Source organism: Halyomorpha halys, unplaced genomic scaffold (genome assembly GCF_000696795.3).
Source record: "Halyomorpha halys isolate HHAL.00 unplaced genomic scaffold, Hhal_1.1 Scaffold2039.1, whole genome shotgun sequence".
Lineage (NCBI taxonomy): Eukaryota > Metazoa > Arthropoda > Insecta > Hemiptera > Pentatomidae > Halyomorpha > Halyomorpha halys.
In genome coordinates this window covers 2,778-16,405 of record NW_027113814.1, presented here as the reverse complement: position 1 = coordinate 16,405, position 13,628 = coordinate 2,778, and the positions used below count along the sequence as shown (strand labels likewise).

The 13,628-nt window shown below is 33.9% G+C and overlaps 1 protein-coding gene across 2 annotated transcripts; it reads left to right on the top strand.

The window, feature by feature from the left end:
• Positions 1–508: 508 nt before the first annotated feature.
• Positions 509–4,891, top strand: LOC106691028 (uncharacterized). 2 transcript variants are annotated; one of them, XM_014436672.2, is made up of 4 exons: positions 509–531; positions 3,516–4,227; positions 4,307–4,659; positions 4,766–4,891. In XM_014436672.2, the coding sequence occupies exons 1-3, from the start codon at positions 520–522 to the stop codon at positions 4,642–4,644; spliced, it is 1,062 nt and encodes a 353-aa protein (XP_014292158.1). In that variant the 5' UTR covers positions 509–519; the 3' UTR covers positions 4,645–4,659; positions 4,766–4,891. The 2 variants fall into 2 exon arrangements, with proteins under 2 accessions (XP_014292158.1, XP_014292157.1); XM_014436671.3 differs by having other exon boundaries at positions 4,762–4,891.
• Positions 4,892–13,628: the final 8,737 nt, after the last annotated feature.

The window sequence follows — 13,628 nt, the reverse complement described above, 5'->3', positions numbered from 1 at the left end:
ATTTAATGTAATTCATTATTAGCTATTGTTTATATGTTTTCAGTATTTTTTTTTTGTAAGTGTAGTTTGCAACCAAATGTGTTATGTGTTTAGTTTAGTTCATGCTGCAATGCAATGTATTCGTTCTAAGTAATTAATAATGTCAATCTCTTCGTATCGATCTATCTCGTTTTCACTGTTTTGACATCGTTTATATATGCAGAAAAAAAAAACAGATGTATAAAGAAATATGTAATAAGTTGTATATACAACTATCTCATATTTAAGAAATGTCTTACTGACTTAAATACTATTTCCTTAGGCGTTATTTCACTTTTCGGATTCAAACTACTAAAAGGATTCACACAAGGGAAGACTTTTATATAATTATTACCTGTTAGCTTTATGTAAGTGGAGGATGGTCAGCAAGAGGGGGAGGTCCACCGGCCGTGTTAAATGTCAGGACCCGGTCCAGATATATATAAAGCCAAATTGTCTCCTCAGGTCACAGACGTTGGGACTACTTCACCAAGGAACAGCATGAACACATTGGTAAGTAAACCTCAAATATCGTAGAAGAAACTACCTGATATGAAATTTGAAAATTATACTCAGTTCAAAGAATCTAAATTTCATTCGTCCCATTGAAGAATAAATAACCAACCCCATGGGACAGCTCAATTAAACTAGAATATTAAAAATCAGTTATAATGAGCAAAAATTAGAAAAATAAATTTTTAAAACGGTAATTTTTTTAAATTAAAAAAATAAATAAAATATTACATTTATAGCTCGTATGAACACTAAGACCGGAACACCTATTCATATCTCTTAAGAATACGAGACCCTGCTGTATTTTCAATATATCTATATCATTAAAAGAATTGTCCCAACTCTGACTACATTTTTTCCACTTCAGCCATTTAATTAAAAATCTACTGAATTTATTTTCTTTTCAAACAAAAAAAGTTACTATTTTTACAATAACATATATTAAAATACAAGAATTGTAATTTATTAGTCAAAAAGTAGATATGTTCCTTAAAAATAACAGAACCTTGTACTTGTAATATGCTAATACAATACAGAAGAACGATATATTTGTAAGATTTTTTTCGTAATTATGTATACAGTTTATGTATACAGGTATATAAAACCTTCCATTCTTATTCTTAAAAATGTATCGTGAATGAATAACTGAGGTATTTCTTGTGAATTTTACTATTATTGATCAATATAATAATACTTTTAAAAAAGCTATAGAATAAATAACAGTTTAATTATATCTATTGTTTTTTTAATGAAGGGAATTTTGCGTCTGAATTGCCAAAGCATATCCTTATAGATTGATTTTAATTTTATGATAGAGTATAATTCAATTTCTGGGAATAAATGTATGTTTTTCACGTACTTAAAAGGTCAATTATTCTTTGAAAAATAATTAATTTCTATTTAACTAAGTGTAAATTACTTTCCAAAGAGAGAAGACACAATATTCCTAATAAGTAGTGTTAGTTTCTCGACGTGGATCGAGCTAAAAGAAAAAAAATAATAAAAAATTCTATTCCCTTTATTGTGAATTCTTGCAATTAGGTTAATTGAAAATATCAATAATATTAAGAATGGTCACAGTGCAGGAAACGCCGACACAATTTTTTTTAGTTTACAAATTGATCTAAATTATCTTTAACGAGTTCCTAAAAAAGGCTAAGCAAGTGAGCTGATCTTATTTATCTGTTAGAATGCCAATTCCCTATTATAATATATTTGTACTATTATATAATTGAATATAATTTACCAAGTAGTATTAGATTCCAACTTCATATAGTTAAATAATGATTGCATCAGTTGATAGAACAGAGTTGTTAAGAATCATTTATAAGAGTGAGAAGAAAGTTCGAAGGTAGTAAGGTAAGTTAAAATTCAAAGCTCTTTTGAATTTTGTCTTTCCATATTGGAAATAATGATATAAAAATCACACCATTATTTTAAAATTAATTAACATAAATTACATTACAACTAATGATTAGGATTCTTCATTAAGTATATTTGGTAGCATAACTGAAAAAAAATCTTCAAGTTATAGTTAGTTTGCTCAGATTATTTTTTAAATTATTTGATATCTGTTTTCTCCGAGATGGATAAAATAATATCTTTGCCTGACAGGATTCATAGCCATAATGGAATTCGTAAATCAGACCAAGAATTAAGTTTTAATGGATTCTAAGTAAATAAAATGTAGTAAAACAGTTAATTTAAATTAGTTGAGGACTCAATTTTTAGAATAATTAACACAGTATGAACAACAAAATAATGTTTATTATTTTAATACGAAAATTAGTTATCACATTCTCTAGATTCATTAATATTGGAATATTTTCTCTGTTGACACATTTATAAAAATTTTAAGCAGCCCACGTTGTCAGGTACGAACAGTATGCAATAACAAAATATATAGTAAATAAATTTTTAACCCTCGATGTACACTGGAATTTAAAGAACCGAGAGAATATTAAACTTCATATGCAAATTGTAAAGAGAATATTAAAAACTTTACTGTAACATATTTTTAAAAATTTATTTATTGATAAAATACTAAACTATTAAATAAACAAAAATCTCTTAAATTTGATATTAGTGTTAAAATCACATAATGCGGACAGAACAGTGGAGAAAAATTAACTATTGGTAGCGCTCCAATTACATTCTTACTTCAGAAGGAATCTTTAAAAAAGCCTCAAAGGATTGTCAGGAATAGAAGAAAAAGGGAATAGTCAGTTTTTTTGTTATGGAGTTCAGAATGGAAGGATTGATATCAGTTTCCTGCTAGATAGAATACATATGGAACATCAAGGACTTTATAGATGATTTTATTTTTGATAAAGCAAGGGGCACTATGGATTTTACGAAGGATTTTGGATTTTAAGAATTGGATACGAGAAAAATTCGACGGTTAAGTGGAGCACCAAAGGTCAATTGCTTAGATCCGAACAGGTCTTAGTCATGTAGATGAGTCCTTTGTAATTAAAAGGAAGTTTAGACTGTTTGTCTAATAAGGTAATTTTATGGGATTTATAGGAATTTATTTTAATTTTTCCAATTTTACGCCATTCTTCAAGGGTGGTGTAGGATGTGAGATTCTAGGATACAATGAATGAGTCATTATTGACTTACAGCACAAATACATATATCATCTCCATATTTGGTGAGAACAGTGTTAGGATGGGTTGGGATGCCAGCTATATATACTGTGTAAAGGAAAGGACCAAGGATTCTACCCTGATGAACATCAGCAGAATGAGGAGAGAGGACACTTGGTCAAAAGCATGTTCTGTATCATCTGCATCAAATTGTAACATATACAGATTCTTTCATTGATATGAAGTTTTTCAGAAATACCGGTAAATTAAACATAGTGCAATAATGAATTTACACATATACAAATATATCGATAAGTGTAAAATGAACATCCTTCCTTAAATAATTACACATGTTGTGAGTACTACAAAATTATAAAAGTATCATAATCATTACAGGGTGCTCTCTTCATTTGTGGCTTACTTGCCTGTTCTTTGGCAGAAGTAGAACACAAAAAGAAACCAGAAAAAAGAGGAGTTTTTGGTGGCGGAATAGGATTCGGATCTGGCCTCAATGGTGGAAGTTATGGATACGGAGGAGGCTATGGCTATGGAGGTGGTTATGGCTATGGATCTGGGCTGGGACTTGGATATGGATCAGGAATTGGCCTCTCTGGAATTGGCTCAGGAATAGAACTGGCTTCAGGAGTTGGCCTCGGTTCAGGTGTTGGCCTGAGTTCTGGTGTTGGATTGGGTTCTGGAATCGGGTTGGGTTCAGGCCTAGGTTTGGGATCTGGACTTGGTTATGGTGGAGGCATTATTTCTACCCCCACTACTGTTCAAAATAGAGTTGAGGCAGTTCCAGTACCTCATCCTGTTAGTGTTCCTGTTGATCGGCCAGTTCCTGTTCCAGTTTCTCGCCCAGTCCCAGTTCCAGTCGATAGGCCAGTGCCCGTTCCAGTCAGCCGCCCTATTCCAGTACCTGTAGAAAGGCCTTATCCAGTACCAGTCGAAAGGCCAGTGCCTGTTCCAGTTCCACATCCAGTATCAGTTCCAGTATCTAGACCTGTACCAGTTCCAGTGCCATCTCCAGTTCCAGTACCTGTGGTCACTAATGTTCCTGTCCCAGTACCTCAGCCTGTACCCGTCTCAGTTGGTGCTGCTCCAATCGGTAAGAGATAGCCCATATGAATTACATTACATAACTTTTAAGGAATTCTCTACTTTACTTACTTTTTATATGACAATAGCTGTTGGTTCCGGCATCGGTCTTGGTTCTGGTATCGGCCTTGGTTCCGGAGTCGGTCTTGGTTCTGGTATCGGCCTTGGTTCCGGAATCGGTCTTGGTTCTGGACTCGGCCTTGGTTCCGGCTATGGTTTGGGCTCCGGTTATGGACTTGGCGCAGGCTATGGAGTAGGCTCTGGAATCGTCTCTGGAGGCTCCAGCCTGTACGGCGGTGGCCTGTACAACAGTGGACTCTATGGCAGCGGCCTCAGCTCTGGACTGTACGCTGGTGGCATCAGCTCTGGGCTGGGTAGTTCTTTACTGGCCCACAAAGCCGCCGCTCACGCTGCTCTTGGACACTAAATGGCCTTTTACAAGGTAATTGTGATGATCAATTTTTAAATTTAATATCTCATGGAACTGTTCTTTAATGCCTATATAGCTTTACAAACAAATGATCTAAACTGTTTTATTTTTCAGATAGAGTGCAGTTTTAGTCAATCAACATGTTCTGCAAATTGAAGCCTATTTAAAAAATAATTATTTTTAGAGTGTTATTGTTGATTATGTATGTCACTTTTTGTACCTAGTTGTTAATACATTTTTTTTTTTACTTTTGTAAACCTTTTTTTGAAAATCCTTTAAACCTTTTTCTTGCCCCCCAAGCACCTAGTCACGCATTTATAAACATTAATTATATCTAACAGTACGGAATTAATTCTAAGAAAATTAAGAATTTTTTTTTAAAGGTAAGTCTAATTTATTCTAATCAATAAATTTAATAAGGTCAATCGGCTTATAAATAATTTCTATATTAATTTACTTCGGCCAAATGGAATCATTAAATAATTGAAATTATTGTTAAGTACTATCCTCTTTCCAGAGATAATATGAATCTTGAAAACAGTTATTGTTAATACTAATTGTGATAAATTATCTTCTGAATTGTTGGCACTGTCTCTCCAGAACTATTCTTCAAAAACGACTTGAGAAAGCAGAAACCAATAATATGACAATTGGTATTATTCGTTTTTGCTATTGCAAGTTAAGTTGTTATTATTAGTATTTAACAACTAATATTATAAATAGTCTTCGCAATTTTTATTATAAACTATATTGTTGTTCCTGTGGACATAGGGCTATTATCTCGGCAGGAGTGTACTAGTTTTTTGTTCTCTAAGAAATGAGCATTAATTCCTGGTGAGCATTTATCTGATGGTAGACGATTTCTGCTATTTCTTTATATAATTGGATGTGATGATAACTAAAATTTTTGAGGTTACTTTCAATGCAATTTTTTAAAATATTTTCATTGTGGATAATAAATAAAAACACCTTGTTGAAGTCGAAAAATAAATTTATTATATAAAAATTTTTAATACTAAAACAAAATCTTGTTTACAAATAAAAGTTAATATAAAACAATCAAATAATTAAATTTTATTTTAAAAACATATTTGATGTCCTCGAGATCTTCTCCTTTAGAAATGCTTTTGGAGTTCTATCAATGGGTAGATTCTTCACATGTTTTTATCATGTCATAATATCACTTACAGCAAATTTACTTGATGTGTATATATGTAAATAGTTGTAAATATCAATAAATAAATTATTTTAAAAAAATCATATTTAAAAGATAAATAAAGATTTCTATTACTTTATAAAATTATTGTGCTGTAAAAGAATGGTAGCAGGAACCGGATGTTTTTGCCCCTGCAAATGCTCTCCGATACAAAAATCTTTCCAGGAAAGCAAAGCTTTTGTTGTACAGACAAGAATTAGGCCAGTGGTAATGTATGGCAGAGAGACATGGAGTCTATCCAAGGAAAATAGAACTCTACTGGTTTGGGAGAGAAGAGTCCTGAGAAAGATCTTCGGAGGCGTTAAAGAGGAGCACAGGTGGAGAATCAGAAGCAAAGCCCTGTAGGCTACCTAAAAGGATGCTAAATGGTGCACCAGGAGGAAAAAGGAATAGGGGCAGACCCAGGCGTCGGTGGCTGGATGATTTGAGAGGGATGGTAATTGAAAATTGGAGGAGTCTCGCTGGAGACCGCGAGGCATGGGGAAGAATGGTGGCAGAGGCCCAGGTTCTACAAGGACTGTAGCGCCCAACAGTCGAGTGAGTGAGTAAAAGAATAAATGTTTAGTCAGAGTACTCTGCTGCGCTTGACATGCGTTTATAAGTGCAATGCTTATTCCAAATTGGTTTAGAATAATCTACACACGTCTTTTTGGTTTCTCTTTTATTATTTCTTGGGCAAACATAGAAAAATTTCTTATTATAATTTTCTTCTATTTGTTCCGGCTAATTGTTTGTAATCCACGAGTTTTTTTGTTATGGAAAGTCTCAAATCGAGAGGTAAGGTTGTCATCAAGGCTCGGTTGAGAAGATGTGGCTAAATAAGCTGCAGTACTGAGAATCGATTCCTCCAATACCGACCAATGAAATAAAAATCATTGGCCAACAGTTGCAAAAAAGAGAAAATCGGGTTTAGAACTTTAAAAACTTATTAATCCTAAATAAAATGTCAATAGCAACTTAAAAATTACATTTATTTATTTCACCGAGAGCTGAAGAATCTAAATTTTTTAAAAAAGAACTGAGATCTTTTTTTTTCGTCTCATGATTAAAAAAAGAAACACATGAGGTATACAGGTAAGCAAAACACTTAAGTGAAAAAAAAAAGAAAAAAGATGTCGCGTTAGAGGTCTACTAGTGAGAGAAACGCTCAATTATACCGTTACGAGGACAAAGGAAAACTGAATTGAGTATAGGCGGGGAGGTAAAGGGGGGAAACAACATGAACAAGTGGAAATAACAAGATCTAAGGGTTACAGGATTGTTGACAAAAATATTTAAAAAAAAGATGAACTTTGAAAGACGTTTATTTCCCAACATGAGCAAAATGCTTAAGGGTACACCTTTTCCGGGTTAAGGATGACCTAACTGACCACTTAGGGACCAAAGGAAGTGACCTTTCCTTTTGTCCACTTGACCAAATCATATGGTTCCACTTTATCACAAATGAAAGTAATGGCTTCAGGCTGGACAACAAATATTATTCAACCTGACTCTGACATATTTCACACAACAACACATTTATCACAAACCCAACATCTCCAGACCACACCTCCTTCAAAGTACCTTTATTCCCCTACTTGCTTAGATCTCATTGGTCACTTCCACTATTCTACCGCTGAATCTACGATATTATTGAGCTTTCTTATAGTCTCCGCTTCTATCTAATTTTAAGAAACCCAATTAGACAAATTCTCTTTGTTCCCCACCCCTTACCCACACAAAATTTGATTGGTCAAAGCTGACTTCTGGAAGAATAGTTCTAGTAAGTTTGGAAAGAGTGTGTTCTGTATTACATTTTAGGATGAAAACAGTTTTTGTGAAATTTAATATCATATATAATGTTGTAAAAAATTAAAATCTATACCACTACAAGCCATGAAGGGTCAGGGGTTCAATACTTGGTAAAGAAGAACTTTTACTAGACTAACGGTTGTGCAAGGAGGTGATTTGTTTGTTCTCTCGCTCGACCGCCAGATTTTTACCCAAGTTAAGTTCCCCAATTTAAGATGCTGGGTGGACCCCAGGAGGGTTCCAGAACCCACAGGAATTGACTCACGGCTACAGAGTAACAGAAAACAATTTTCTGCCCAGCCGAATTCGAACTCTGGTCCTTGGAGTTAGTAGCCACACGCTTTACCCCGTGGCTACCGCGCTCACATTAGAACAGTTACTAGGCTTAAGATATGAAGTACCTCAGCCTTCAGCTGAGTTCATCCTAGTTTGTTGATGTTGATATAACCTTGTATTTTACAAAAAAAAAAAAAAGTAGTTCCTTAAAAGTGTTCCTTAATTCATCGCATTCATTCGTTGTAGGTAAACGTTAATTGAGAATAATGGCTATACTAAATCATTGACTTTTCACATTAAAGGACATTTTTTTTTTTACTTCTCACATTACAGAACATGTTTTTTACTTTTCACATTAAGGGCAAATTATTATCTAAATAACCTAGATTTTATCTTGCAGTTGTCGAAGTAGAAATCGAGTTCACAAGCAAATATCATAAATGCATATGGGCTCTTCTCCCTCAGTTAAATAATTAGTACGGACACACACACACACACACGGAGGATTAGAAATTAATTTTTGTAATATTTAATATGTGATTTGGGGTGTAAGAGTTGAATGAAAGATAAGTAAATGAAATGTAATAAAAATAGTCAAAGAAAAGGAAATAATAAAGAAAATGTAATAAATTATATTTAGAATATAATTTGGTTCATACAAGAGTAAACAATTGAGTAAAGTGTCAGGATAATTAGGTAAAAAGAGAATAATTGAATCTTACATAGAATTAAGTTGACACTTAACTTTTGGAGTGTACATAAACGTAGCACAGGACATGAACATAAAATAAGTAAAGTAGAGGAATAAAGAAAGCGCACCCGCTATAGAAACCGAACTTAATTCGGAGGTGGCTGGTACAAAACAGATTATGGATAAGGTGGCAAGAAAGAACAGCAAAATTGATTATACATTACCTTCCTGAAAATGAAACAAACTATCATATTTGACATATTAAGTCATTTTGAAAAGTTAGTACAACATACAGAGCATAATTTACAGAACATTGCAGAGAGGTGTGTTAAAAATTCAAATGCAGATCAGTGGATTGGTATTTTTGAAAAAGAATACTTACATTTCAAGATATAATATAACAGAGATCGAGAGAAAATTGAAATACTCAGATTGCTAATGGTAAAAATTTCAAAGATTGGTATAGTTATATGATAATGAAATTAAATAGGAACTCAAATGGGAATGGTCAATATAGAAAAATATATTATGTGGAACATTAGCTAGCAAGGTGTAAAAACCGGTCACATATTCACTCTTATTTAATAAATTTCCAAATTCTTCTATGTTCCATACTAGCCACAGGTAAGTTCTTGTCCTCTCTCCACTGTCCAATGACCAGAGATGTGCACACGGTTACGGAATAACAGATGCCGTATATGGACCGTCCGGTCCTAGGCCCATACTTTATCTCTATGAAGATACCCAGCACACCACCTCAGAAAAAGTACCTATAACATAAGGCCGACTGAAGAAGTTTGGAAGAGATTCAACCCAAGATTACCATATACACGACAACGGACGAGGTGGATAGAGCGGGAAGGTCAACACCACTACTGTCCAGAAGCGATTAATATAAACCATATCGAAAAAAAACTTTAATAGTAATATGCCCAATCAAAAATCTGCTTTAGCAAACCGAATCAGGACGCCCAAACGTCCAATATACGATTCTTACGTCGAAAAAAATCACAATAATTCCAAATGCCCACGCGCCGTAAAACATTTGATTCAAAAACGGAATCGGAGGAGAATCCTTTAAAACATAAAAAAAAGATACATAAACTTAACATTTTTTACAAAATTATATACTAATCGGATCATGAATAAAATATAGATATTAGTGGCTGCGAAAATTCAATGAACGATTATTACACTGTTTAAATCTACATCGCTCCCCCAAAGAGAAAAAAAAAAGAAGAAAAATATATCTATAATTGTATTTTTCATTAATTTTATATCTTGTTGAAATTAGGGCTTGAATATGAATATGCTGTAGTAATCTTAAATGTAATTATCAAATTGAACATGATTATTTTTAATTAATAAAAGACATTCAATACACTTTTTATGAAATTATCAAACGAGTTGGTAGCTCATTGGTAGGGCGATGGACTACTGACTTCAAGGATCCGGGTTCAAATCCCTCTGTGTTAGGTCAGGTAATTTTTATGCATTACCAGTAGCCGTTGGCTTTTGATCGAGTCTGGCACCCGGGACTGCTTTACAAACTCCGTAAATTCCTACCTCCTACATACTTTCTCATTATTCGTTCCTTTCTCATTGATAGATTTTTCCAAGTAAACAATGGTTCCTATTCATCCCACTATTCTCAGTCCGCTGGTGTTCCTCAAGGTAGTATCCTTGGTCCCACCCTCTACACCGTCTATACAGGTGACATTCCAACCAATCCTAACACTATCTTCACCACGTAGTGTGCTCGCTGTTAATAATAACCCATTAATTGTATCCCAAAATCTCCAATCCCATATCACAGCCCTCGAAGATTGGTGTCGTAATTGGAGGATTAAGATAAATTCCAACAAATCCCATCAAATCACCTTTACCCTTCGTCGTAAACCTACCGACTGCCCTACAGTTTCATTAAATAATGTTACTCTTACCCCTGTCGAACAGATCCGCTACCTTGGACTACATTTGGACAAACGATTAACCTGAAATCCTCACACAAAACTGAAAAGACAGGAAACTGCACGTCGATTTCGACTATTACAGCACTTACTAGACAAACGGTCTAAACTTCCAACACATTACAAAAGACTGATCTACATGACTGTAATAAGACCAATCTGGACATATGGAGTTGAGCTTTGGGGCTCCACGTAACCTTCGAATTCCTCTCGTATTCAATCCTTACAATCCAAAATCCTCAATGCTCCTTACTTTGTCACAAATAAAATCATACATGAAGACCTTAATGTTCCCTATGTAACCGATCTAGCCCGAACCAGATATCACTCCTTCCATTATAAACTCTCTAACCACTCAAACCCCCTAGTTTCTAATTTTGCATCCTCTTCCATTCCTGGCAATCCTTCGAGGCGCCTGAAAAGAAGATAGCCACGAGACCAGCTAATGTAAAATGTCATTTTAATGTCACCAATGGGTAGTTTCTCTACACGCCTGTAACACTCCAGTTTAACTTAGATCAGATTTACTAAATGTATTATAATGCACAGTTGTAAATAGCAATAGATAAATATTTAAAAAAAACAAACCTGTAGCCGTTAAGTCAGCCCTGTGGGTTGGGGAGCCCTCCAGAGTTCACCTTGCCTCATAGTGTGGTTACACATAATTGGGTAAACATCTGGCGGTTGAGCGCGATTCTGCCCAAATTACCTCTTTGCACAACCGTTGGTCTTGTAACAATACTTAAGTACGTTACAAAGTACTTAACCTCTGGCCCTTTAAGTGTTGTACTGGTACAAATTTAATTTTTTTTTTTAATAATAAAATTATCATGTCCGGTTGGGTTACAATCGAAATGAAAACGTTTCTTTGGCATTGTAAAAGTTACGAAGTTACAATTGATTTGGAAAGAATTACATTTGAAACGGAAAAGTTAACATTTTGTAATAGGAAAAGTTTAAACTGTAACGAAAAAAGTTGCAGTTGATATGGATAAGGTTTTAATTGCTTTGGAAATGCTATAGAAGACAAAATATTTATAATTGTTTAAATCTATTACAGAAACTATTTATTTCCTTTAAATATATAAAAATTATACTTTATTACTATCTTCAGAATCAGGGAAATTCTATTTTTCCGATGGTTCCACCACCTTTGTATTTGGTCTAAGCATAGAGAAGTAATAAAAGCTTGTGTAAGGAAGTGCAAATTCTTCAAATAAACTTCCCTAGCAAATAAACTATGCAAAACAGTGTGCTTGATCGAAGAAACGGAGTACATTTTCAGTTTCGACACTCTAAAAAGCGGATAAATTGAACACGGCTCACAATTGAATGAAGAAATGTAATAAAGAGAAAATTCTGTGGAACTTCTAATTTGAGCAGGATGTCTGCAAAAAGAAATTTTTATTGAATCTTGGTCAACCTGAATCGACCTCTTTGGTCGATTTGCGAGTGTCTTTACCATTCATTATTGATTTTACAATTTCACAATTAGATATCGCCATAGATCTACTACAGACCAAAATCAAGGTCAAATTTTAAACAATATATGAAATCCTCCAGACGACTCTAATCTACAGAGAAATACTGATTTCTGCCCTTCCAATAAAAATGAATGTAACTAAATATTAATTATTGACAATATATTTTAACGGTATGTATTTTTAAAATTAAACACAACTAATTAATTAACAATATGTATTTCTCTTCTTTCATTATTTATCTCGTTGTACCTGTTTATCTTGATATTGTTTATCTTTGCATCTAAATACTGGTTTTTATAGCCGATGTGATTTGCCGTGTATACATCAATTTTGTATTTATGCATCTCTACTCAAGAAATGGTGTCTTGTTCTCTTAGCTGCAATTTTCTTCTCGCTTCACTTCATTCAATACTATCCGCATTCAAATTCTCGCTAAGATTCACACAAGGGAAGACTTTTATATAATTATTACCTGTTAGCTTTATGTAAGGGGAGGATGGTCAGCAAGAGGGGGAGGCCTACAGGCCGTGTTAAATGTCAGGAGCCCGGCCCAGATATATATACAGCCAAATTGCCTCCTCCAGAATCAGACGTTGGAACAACTTCATCCAGGAACAGCATGAATCCGTTAGTAAGTAAAATTCCTCACTATCATAGAAAATTCATATGATATAAATTTTAAAGTTTAAAGAATCATAAACTAATTTGTTTCTTTAAAAATGTAACAAGAAACAGCATAGATGAGCTAGAATAATTAATTAAAACTACAACTTATAAATAAATACATTTTTGTTAATATAGGGTTTTCTAATAATATTAGATACACATTTTAATAACACTAGAAAAACAAAACTCTTAATGTTTCCTATTCCAAAAAAAAACAAAAAACATATATAACTAACATAAAAAACTATAATCATAACTTCACCACTTAAACCGGAATACTCAGTCCACCCATGTTAAGAAGAGCACAGGACCCGGAAATTGTATTTTCAATCTAATATCTATATCATTAAAACAATTGTTTCTAGTCTGAAAGTGTTTGCCTGACAAAGTCCATACCCACAATAGAATGCGCAAATGAGAATAATAATTAAGTTGTGATGACATAAAAATAAATGCTTGGTAAATAAATCATTGTACAATAAATAATGAAAACATATAAAAATATTACAAATGTTCTGATTACTACAAAATTATTAAAACATCATAATCATTACAGGGTGTACTCTTCTTTTGCGGGTTAATTGCCTGTTCTTTGGCAGAAGTAGAACAAAAGAAGAAACCAGAAAAAAGAGGAGTTTTTGGTGGCGGAATAGGATTGGGATCAGGCCTGTACGGTGGAAGTTATGGATACGGTGGAGGCTACGGCTATGGAGGTGGATATGGCTATGGATCTGGGCTAGGACTAGGATATGGGTCAGGAATTGGCCTCTCTGGAATTGGATCTGGAATAGGACTGGCTTCAGGAGTTGGCCTCGGTTCAGGTGTAGGCCTGAGTTCTGGTGTTGGATTGGGTTCTGGAATCGGGTTGGGTTCAGGCCTAGGTTTGG

Excerpts from the sequence above, each read along its gene's own strand:
- LOC106691028 (XM_014436672.2), top strand. Across the intron at positions 4,228-4,306 it reads AGTTGGTGCTGCTCCAATCG|CTGTTGGTTCCGGCATCGGT; the intron begins GTAAGAGATAGC and ends ATATGACAATAG.